This window comes from Cardiocondyla obscurior, linkage group LG04 (genome assembly GCF_019399895.1).
Source record: "Cardiocondyla obscurior isolate alpha-2009 linkage group LG04, Cobs3.1, whole genome shotgun sequence".
Classification (NCBI taxonomy): Eukaryota; Metazoa; Arthropoda; class Insecta; order Hymenoptera; family Formicidae; genus Cardiocondyla; species Cardiocondyla obscurior.
The window spans coordinates 934,073-944,238 of record NC_091867.1 but is presented as its reverse complement, the minus strand read 5'-3'; the positions used below and the strand labels follow the sequence as shown (position 1 = coordinate 944,238).

At 35.9% G+C, this 10,166-nt stretch overlaps 2 protein-coding genes across 2 annotated transcripts; one reads left to right on the top strand and one right to left on the bottom strand.

The window, feature by feature from the left end:
• The first annotated feature begins 5 nt into the window (after positions 1-5).
• Asprs-m (aspartyl-tRNA synthetase, mitochondrial) lies at positions 6-5,750 on the top strand. Its single transcript, XM_070655843.1, has 12 exons — positions 6-159; positions 303-430; positions 530-787; positions 929-1,297; positions 1,371-1,547; positions 1,632-1,811; positions 1,896-1,997; positions 2,057-2,278; positions 2,382-2,585; positions 2,658-2,841; positions 2,908-3,101; positions 3,836-5,750. Exons 2-11 carry the CDS (start codon positions 341-343, stop codon positions 3,066-3,068), a joined length of 1,947 nt encoding a protein of 648 aa, XP_070511944.1. The 5' UTR covers positions 6-159; positions 303-340; the 3' UTR covers positions 3,069-3,101; positions 3,836-5,750.
• Wdr82 (WD repeat domain 82) lies at positions 4,969-10,164 on the bottom strand. Its single transcript, XM_070655874.1, has one exon. It carries the CDS (start codon positions 9,897-9,899, stop codon positions 8,952-8,954), a length of 948 nt encoding a protein of 315 aa, XP_070511975.1. The 5' UTR covers positions 9,900-10,164; the 3' UTR covers positions 4,969-8,951.
• Between the last annotated feature and the right edge of the window lie 2 nt (positions 10,165-10,166).

Below are 10,166 nucleotides of genomic sequence, written 5' to 3'. Positions count from 1 at the left end.
CACGTGAACGACTATCTAATTTTTTGAAGATCTTGATGGCTCTTAAAGAGTTAGAAAAGGCAACGAGTGAAAAAAATATCACGTTTCAAATAATGTAGTGGTTGATAATACTTGCGTGAAAAGAAAAAATAGATAAATAATCGAAATTATTTCCAGATGGTAAATAGTCGATATGTAACGTTTTCTTAATTATTTTTGTGACATATAATTAAGCAGTGCTTAAAATAGCATATTATAATTTCATATCATTGTGGAAAATAATTATTTTGTATAAAAAAAGAAACATATTTATTTGATAAAAGGCTGAAAAATTTTCAAGACTCCAGAAATATATGTAAAAATGCTTGCCAGAAGTAGAACTGTGTTTAGCTGCATAAATGTGACAAAACGCCACATGCGACCATTGACAAATAATCTAAGTAAAGTAACTGTAAGTTTTTAAGCATTTTAGAAAATAATTTTGGTGACTATTTTTATACTCATATAATTTTAAAAAAAATGTTTAGCACATATATGATTTTTTTTTCAGTTTCTACTGAACAACCAGTCCACAATTTCCATAGCTTGCATCCATAATTTAGTTACTAACAAAGAAACACTGTTGACAAAGGAACCAATTCCACCGGTCAATAGATATGTTTTAAGGACACACACATGTGGTGAGCTAACACTTAAGAATGTTGGAGAGAAAGTAAGATTAAGTGGCTGGATGGAATTCCAGAGAATGAAGAAATTTATAATACTACGAGATTCTTATGGATCAACACAGTTACTTATACCAGAAGAAGTATGCAGGCAATTATTATATGAGCTATTTATTTGCCACATTGATTAATTCCACAAAATAAAAAGTAGAGAAAAGAAATTAAATATCAATGTTCATTAATTACTTTGACTTTGATTATTATTATTTTTTTAATAATTTCAGAGAAAGGATTTGGTAGAAATTATACAGAACTTGTCTTATGAAAGTATCTTAAGTGTAATAGGCAAAGTTATGAAGAGACCTGAGGGTCAACAAAATACAAAAATAAAAACTGGTGATGTAGAAGTACATGTAGAATCTCTAGAGATTTTAAATGTAGCATCACAGAATCCTCCAATATTGATCAGAGAGTATAACAAAGCCAAGGAAAGTCAGCAAATGAAATATAGATATTTGTCATTAAGATATCCCGAAGTGCAAAGAAATTTAAGATTGCGTTCATCCCTTATAATGAAGATGAGAGAATTTTTGATTCATGAATGCAGTTTTGTGGATGTCGAGACGCCAACACTATTTAAAAGTACACCAGGGGTATGTTTCTTATTTTGTATTTTTTTTTTTTTTAATTAAAAATTTATATAATTAATTTTATTTTTCTATTTAGGGTGCACAAGAATTCATAGTGCCCACGAGACAACCAGGGTACTTTTACTCATTAGTGCAGAGTCCTCAACAATTCAAGCAGCTTCTTATGATAGGCGGTCTTGATAGATATTTCCAAGTTGCCCGATGTTACAGAGATGAGAGCGCTAGGTATGATAGACAGCCAGAATTTACACAAGTAATTATATTACATTTATACATAAATAATATATTTTATTATCAGTTACTATCGTCAGTGTTATATCAATTATATTTTTTATAGCTAGATATTGAAATGTCGTTTGTTGATCGAGATGGAATAATGAGCTTAATTGAAAATTTATTAATGTATTCATGGCCAGAAGAATCAGACTCTATTAAGGTGCCTTTTAAGCTTATGACATTTGAGGACGCGATGAAATTGTATGGTACTGACCAACCGGATTTAAGAATACCATATCAAGTAAGAAAATTAATACGATTTTTTATATTTTTATTTCACGAAACAAACGTAATATTATTTCAAATGTACAAAACCCGTTTTCAGATACAGGATCTCACACATTTGTTTGACTTGACATTAAAAGAGGCTGTGAAATCTAAGAGTGATGAACAAAAAGTGTATGCGTTAGTTTTTTCAAAGAAATCGGTAGGTATTTATTTTAATATTACTTGAATGTTATTGTTAACATGATTTTTATATTGCAGAAGTATTTAACAAAATCTGTCAGAGAAGGACTTTCAAAAATCCGTAGTGATTATTTCGGTATTACAAAGTTAGTCCAGTTAAAAATCGAAAACGATTTATGGAAAGCACAGTTGGACAAATTAAAACCGAAATCGCCAACTGTAGCGGAAGATATATCACAGTACTGCAAGTTACAGGAGGGGGATGCAGTATTGTTAGCAATTGGACATCAAACAGATGCAGTGAGTATAAAATTAAATAAAAATTCTTTGATTTTTCTTTAATAATAATAAATTTTTTTGTAAACTTTCAACTTGTAACTATACTAGCTATTAAATATTTTAGTTGAAACTCTTGGGAAAGCTACGTGTCGAATTTACAAATATATTAGAAGCCAAAGGCGAACAAATACGTTCGTCCGAAAATGAGTTTTTATGGATCACGGACTTTCCGTTATTCACATTTGAGCAAACGTTACAATCAACGCATCATCCATTTACGCAGCCGCATCCAGATGACATGGAATATTTTACAACTGATCCTCTTAAGGTCAGCAAAAGATTTAAGTAAATTAATTAGTTTTATATTGTTGTATATATATATTTTTTTTTTTTTAAATAGGTGAGAGGCTTGCATTACGATCTGGTTATGAATGGATCAGAAATAGCAGGTGGTTCCATTCGAATTCACGACGTAAATTTACAGAAACAAATATTCAGAATGCTAAATATAGACGAAACGAAATTATCACACATGATCGAGGCATTAACGTATGGAGCTCCGCCTCATGGTGGAATAGCTATAGGTATTACATTTTTGTGTGATAAAATTACATCTGAATTGGAATAGGTAATAACTTTTTTATTTCTAGGACTGGATCGTCTCGTTTGTTTGCTTTGTAACGAAAAAAGTATAAGAAACGTTATAGCTTTTCCGAAAACGATGGAAGGACGAGATTTAATGTCGGGAGCACCAGATGCCATTTCAAATGAACTGAAGACATTGTATCATATAAAAACAGTAAATGATTAAAAACACGGGAACACCCAGGAGGGATAATAAGAGGTTGTGCAATTTAAAATATTTACTAGGCTATAATCGCGTCGCAAACTGAATAAATAGAAATACAAAAGTAGATGTACAAAAAAAGTTTTATTTTATTTTATATATATTTTTTTTTTTAGTAAACTCGTGCGTTTAATCGAAATGTTTTTACAGAAAAATAAAAAATACAATTTAACCTGCATATTACTATTGACATTCATTTCCAAAGATTTGAGAGGATTCCCTCTATTTTTTTGTTTTTTTTTTTTGTACACATATGAGAGCCTCTCTCCTGTCAAGTGAAAATTTCAACCTAATAAATTTCTTAACAAATATGATGATATGTCGTGACTATCAACTGCCGGGGGACGAAAACTTACATCGCTTTTAATGTATTAACACACATATTCACTTTGAAACAGCCCACAGTGTGAATTGGAACGATCATATATAAGTTAATAAAAAGTCATTAATAGCTATTCAATATCTGTTCAGTTTGCGTCAAATTTATTTGTTAAATTAAAAAAAATAAACTCTATTAAGATAACTATTTAATCAATCTTGCGATTTTTAACACAGAAAATGTTAAAAATAATGTTACAATATCCGTAGATTAATTTTACGTTCACTAGTCTCTTGGAACACTATCGAAGACATTTTGAAGACTGGTGTCACATTTATCATTGTATAAGTTAACTATTCACAATGAATACCGAGAGTGAAGTCAGAATATTAAATAAATCTTATAATTTCAGAAAATTCCACAGACGTAATCCAGGTATTTAAGATGCAATCAGAAAAGCACTTCTTCGACTTGACGTATGCTTTTAACAGACGAAGACACATTATACATACATAAAGACGCCGTTCTGTTTATTATGCAGAAATCCGAATCGCTCCAATTACAATGCGACACGTCTATATTGTCATACGTTCCTAGTATTCTAAAACGCATGCAGCTTACAGCAATCAGCACGAAGCCCTGCTCGGCACCGATCGCGCGACGAAATTCCTCGATATCAAAATCAACAGCGAAACCTTGACGTTCTCATTCTGTTCCACTTGGCTATCAAAAGCCATTCGCACTAAGACTCAACGTAGGAACTAAGAAAAATCACAAGATCCGCTGTCTCGAGTGTCTGTTCTTACGGCGAACGCAAAGCGAGCTGCATCAACGACGTGAGAATCATCATTTTTCTTACGAAATGCACTTAATTCAAGCTTAATACAGCTTTCTTCTAAATTTTAAATTTCGCTTGTTTCGCTTTTTTTATTTTTCTTTTTATTTTTTTTTTTTATGAATGTATATATCTTAGATTCTGAATTCTAAATCCTTATGTTAAATGACCGTATAAACTAACGAGTGTGATCAGAAGGAATTGTAATCACGTTTATAATTCTATTAAGCCTGTCAATATCCGCCGGATCTTTTCAGAAGCTAGGCTTTCTTATTGAACACCATTTTCTACACTAAATCTCGTTCTCAAACTACTTCGCAAATGTATTTGTTCGTAAAGACTGTCACAAATTTACTCGGTAGAAAAATCGTCAATATAAATGTGTAAGAACAGTATAGAGTTGATTAATGGATGGATACAGGATGTGTCATATTACGAATCTTCATATACAACGTGAGCTTTCTTCGTAATTCTGTACAAGACGTATGTATTCTTAATCGACCTAATTTTTTTTTTCTTTTTTCTTTTTTTTTTTTAAATATATAATAAGTATTTGAGTGAGAGACAATAAATTCGATCGGTGAAATCGACTACGTCTATCTTTCTGTTCGTGAAAATTCTACTTGCCACGGTAATATAAAGATATATATTATAATTTGTTGTGTGCGCATCTATTATTTTGCGTATATTCCGAAAAAAAGAACACAGTGTTTCATATCGTAACACGCTTTTTTATTTCGTCCGCAGAGGTTTCGTCGCGTTTAGACGCGAGCTGGTTCGTCAATTGAGTAGGGCTTCGAACCGGCGGTTTAATCTATACGCTTAACGTAGCGATAATAATATAATAGCAGCGGTACAATCGTAATAACAGTATAGTCGATACGCTCTTTTTTAAGGGTTCTCAAAATTCTTGACGTTGAACGAGATTGAAGGCGTAGGCCCGAAGTCGGACGTACGCTCGATTGGCTGGCAGTATGTACGTGTGTTAAACTATTTGATCTAAATACGTGGGATCTCTTTTTCTTTTTTTTTATACTTGACTGACTCTCAATCCTTTTGCTGCACAGCGTCCATACATATAAAATCATAAAAAAAAGGTGACGCAAAATTTAATCCTGAAGTAATGTTGAATAAGTGTGTTATTCATTAGAAAATAATTATATCACATAGGTTTTAAATGTAAATGCGCATTTATAATTTCTGATGTACCTCTCGTTAACCCCTTACATGTAACAGTCACTTTTTTTTATAAAAACCAACTTAATTGGTTACATAATTTTCAAATCGAATTCTCGGCCAGATCGAGTTCTAGCAGACACACAAGGCTTTACGATTTACAGAAGATTAAACTCGAAACGAAGTGGCGCTATATATAAAACTGTTTACGCATTGACTGTGCAACTGAAGAGTCGAGGTCTTTGTACTCCTTTCTACAATTTTTTTTTCTTTCCTCTCTTTCACGTAAGCGTACGCGAAATATGTCCCGCGCGAATTCACAGGTACGCCCTATCAATACAATTTTTTTTTTTTTTTCGCGCACACTGCGTTGCCGTTATAAAAAATACTATTTTACAGCGCAGGAGGCAAGCTCTCGCCTACGTGCAAATCGCACGCTCACACAGACGGAATCTCACATTGGATACAAACGTATATAATCACTCGCACAGCACAGTCGTTCGCTCATAGACGTATACATGCACGCACGCACACACGCGCACTCGAACTACCATATATACATACACGAAAGGATAGACGGGAAACGACGAACAATCGTCGAGTTCGAATCACTAGCGCTTTTCGTGCATTTGCCATGCCAAAAGCAAGATTATAAGAGAGAGAAAGAAAGAGACCGAAAGAAAACGGAAGAACTGGACATTCTTGCAATCACAACTAAAGATTTATCGCACCGCGCCACTTTGTGCGAGCGTAGTATCAGCATGTACGCTGAAAGGCAGATTTGGCGTTTTGTACGAGACCTTAGATCTCGACTAAGGTGAGATAGAGAAAACGAGCACCACTACTTTCCCTCCTCCTCTCGATTTCTTTTCTCGGCTGTGCTGTTGCAGCATCAAACGCTTTAATCTACCTTTCAGTGTACTTTGCATATGCTACAATCGAAAAGTTTTTCCCTACTTCGTGATATTTTCTATTTAACAATACTAAGAACATGTTCTAATAAGCGCCTGTGATACGCTTTAAAATTTACAATTTCGATTGAACATAGTTTCTCATAATCATTTCCTGGCGAGCAACCTCTCTTACGCGCGCACATATCACGCATACATGCATATTTAAGAGTGTCTCGTTTATAGAAAAACAATTGTGATCTGTCGTTGTGTGTATAAACGCCAAAAAGTATTATTGAATATATCCGTTATTATCTATCTAAATTAAAAATTACGCATAAAAAAAAAAGAGAGGAAGGAAAAAAAGGAAAAATCACGCTTTATTCGAACGTGTTTTAAGATCCGGCCCGCCGGTTTCACGCGTGTAGAAGCGTATACCGTATTGTGATACGGTAAACGTGAATATATCACCGACAATTACGCACGCATTTTGTATTGAATATAATATTTTCTCGCGCGAACGAGTTCATCTGTTCGTAGATTTGCGACGAGTTTCCCTTTTTTTCCTCCTTCTCCCTTTCTCTCTCTTCTTCCTTGTCCATCATTATCGAAGACATACAAACTGACTTCTTGTCATGTAAAATAAATATTTAAACGGTTTATCATTTTTTTTTTTTAAATCTTTTGCGTAAATACATTGTCGCGCTTTATCTAACGCGCTTTCTGAAACATCCTCAGTTTTAATGATAGCCAAGATTTTCGCCGTCATCATCGTCGATTTCTCCCGTAGGTGAGAATACACGTAAGAAATGTTTTCGAATCTTCTTGGAATAAACGCAGTTTACTCTGAAACCGATGATGATGGCCAAGCCTTTTCCGTTGCGCGACATCGATATCATCGGTGCATTGGAAATTCGTCAAGTGTATAAATTACGTTTTTGTCCCGCCTTTGATGCGTGCGTACGCGTGTGTACATAGGGAGCAATTGAGGGGCATTCTACATGAAATTGCAAACACCTTGTCGCTAATCGCAATCAGTTTCCGAATCACAATGACGTATCACATTGCATTTGCAACTTATTGAAGAATGCATCTAAATGTTTTCGATCGCCTACGTATGAGAACTAAGCAAGGCCGCATGCAAGAATAAGAAAGATCCCGAAATCAATTTTTTTTTTTAAACTTAAGTGAGTCTACCCACTACATACTTATTATTAGTTATATCGTTTAACGTGTCGTTTTAAGTTTTCACTTAAAATTATAAAAGATAATACTCGATCGTTATCTCGCGTACTTAAAATTGAGTACATTGAAAATTAAATGGATGGTGAGATAAGAATTGAAGGCCGATAATTAAACCTAAAAGATTATGGTCGGTTATTTACGTCGTAAAATTACTAAAGTTGTCAACATCAAAGGTAAAATATCACAAAGAAAATTAAAATTGCATTCTTCATTTTGAATTCTCTTGTGATTTCAATTATTCTGAAAAAACTTATACATGCGGCCGTGCGAATAGCATTACAGATTTACAATACCATTTACTAATGGGCTGCTTAATGAAACGAGGATGACATCTGAATGTCTATTCGGAGATCGCTCGCAGGCAATTTTGCGTTTTTTAATTAGATTAACATCCTAATGTCGTATGTGAGGCAACATGACCGGTTATCAAAATGTAAGGCGTTAGACGCGTAACAACATACAGTGCAATTGTATTCCTATTAGTGAACTGAGAATGAATCGCCGATGATATAATCGGCACAATGTCGTTTTAGGTCGTTCTACCTTGATCCCATCGCAGCACCGTAAACGTAATGATCGATAAATCACATTGCATATTACAACGCTTGTGATGCTGAGATACAATCAATGTAAAATGACTCTTGTGCATTCAAAGATGTCGTGCTCGAATAGCGAATCTCGTCTCTTTCTAGCTGTTCAAAGTTACTTACATTTAGCTTCGGCGTACAAAATACTCGAAAATTCTATTTGTAAGTCATACCAGTGTTGTTTCCAGATAGAGCAACGTTTTATATCATAGATGTTTCACAACTAGCGCAATAAAATTCGTTCTACGATAATTTTTTCGAACACAATTAGGCAAGATGGTCGACTGCCCAGATAAAATTCAAAAGATATTTGCCTTTTCCTCCATACAACATACTTCACTTCATGTATCGTTAAATAATTACATATATAGGTATGCAGGAAAAGGCTGTGTATGTGTATGTGTGTTATAAGAGACACATTCAAAACGTTTACAAGACATAAATTTTCCTATATCGATACAATGATAATGACGACAGCGATGGAAAACTGTGTTACACAGAGATCTTTCCAAAACGCGAACAGGCGATGGTCCTGCTATTCGAGTTTCTAGATTTCTTGTTTGTTCCCTCGGATACGACGAGAACTGATACGTCATATAATAGCTATTTTCAGTTTTATACACATAAGGTAAATGCAATGTAAATGTATTCGCTCAAACAAGTTGTAAGTATTCTCTGATCAGTTGCTATACTCGAGTTTTTTTCCTGTATTCTTCTGTAATTTTCTCTGTCTCTTTTCTTCTCTTTTATAAAGTGTAGATTCTGGCATTGCTCTGCATTCGTCATAAATTAGTCTTATGCGTTTTCTTCAATGGTGGGTAGCCAAAAAGCCATGTTGGTGCATGCAGATGCTAACATCATGTACTTAGGATTGAATTGGATACACTGCACTGGTGCCGGATGGTCACCGTTCAACACGCAAACTTTATACCCGGTTTCTGCATTCCACACGTGCACCCTCCCATCTGTGGAGCCACTGAACACAAATTGGGAATCTGGACTAAAACTGGCCTCGATAGCGATTCCTTTGTTGTTGAGATATCCGGCAAAAGTCTGTAAAGGCGTACCATGAAAAGCATCAATTAAACGAATCGTACTACCATTAGTGGAGATCAAGATGGTCTTGCCGTCTCTACTGAACTTGAGTCCAGTCCAATCGCACTCTTTCTCCTGAGCGAGCTTGAAGGTGACAAACGGCCCCTTGTCAAAGCTACGCAGATCATACAATTTGATACTTTCTGAATTAACTCCAGCTGCGAAAATGAGACCTTCAGGATCGTATGCCGCTACTGGTCGTCCCGAGACATTCATCACTCCGTGACAATTTGGAGAACGCAAATCCCACAATCTCAGAGATTTATCTAAGGAACCAGAGAGGAAAGTATCTTCGATAGGACTGATACATAACGACACTACCTTTTTTGTGTGACCTGGAAAGTAACGTATATACTTGTTGTCATGTAAACTAAGATACCGAATTGTGTCGTCGACCTTGGTACTGCTGTGTATAGCGGTGTTCTTCGCGTGAGTGAAGTGTATCAAATCAACGCCGTACTTCTTAGAATTGACCGTCCGCACCTGCGTGCCCTTCTCGCAGTCGTATATAACGATCTGGTCATCTTCTGAACAGGAGATCAATGTGTCACCGTTCGGCGAGAAGTCGATGCTGTTTATCCGATCCGTGTTCTCCCGGAAGATTTTGGCCACCTTGAAGCTCCTCACCACATGGTCGACGAGCTTCATGGTGATGGACGGCGCGTCTTCCCTCTCGTGCCGTCCCCTTAACCTCCTCGACTCCACAATCTCTGTGATTGTGCTGTGACTGGGTGCGAAGACCGCTGAGCGCGGGGGTCGGGAGCGGGTATCGTGGACGCGGTCGCCAAGTTGGCCCCGCGAGAGCCCGAGTGGAGACGACTCGCGCGAAAAGTGAGATTGCCCAGGCAGATCGGGATCCAGGCGACGGTGAGACGGGGCGGGAGCGGAAGAGGCGGGAGGTGGCAAGTCGTCCAC

Excerpts from the sequence above, each read along its gene's own strand:
- Asprs-m (XM_070655843.1), top strand. The coding sequence starts at position 341 with ATGCTTGCCAGAAGTAGAACTGTGTTTAGCTGCATAAATGTGACAAAA. Across the intron at positions 431-529 it reads ATAATCTAAGTAAAGTAACT|TTTCTACTGAACAACCAGTC; the intron begins GTAAGTTTTTAA and ends TTTTTTTTTCAG. Across the intron at positions 2,842-2,907 it reads TCATGGTGGAATAGCTATAG|GACTGGATCGTCTCGTTTGT; the intron begins GTATTACATTTT and ends TTTTATTTCTAG.
- Wdr82 (XM_070655874.1), bottom strand. The coding sequence starts at position 9,899 with ATGAAGCTCGTCGACCATGTGGTGAGGAGCTTCAAGGTGGCCAAAATC.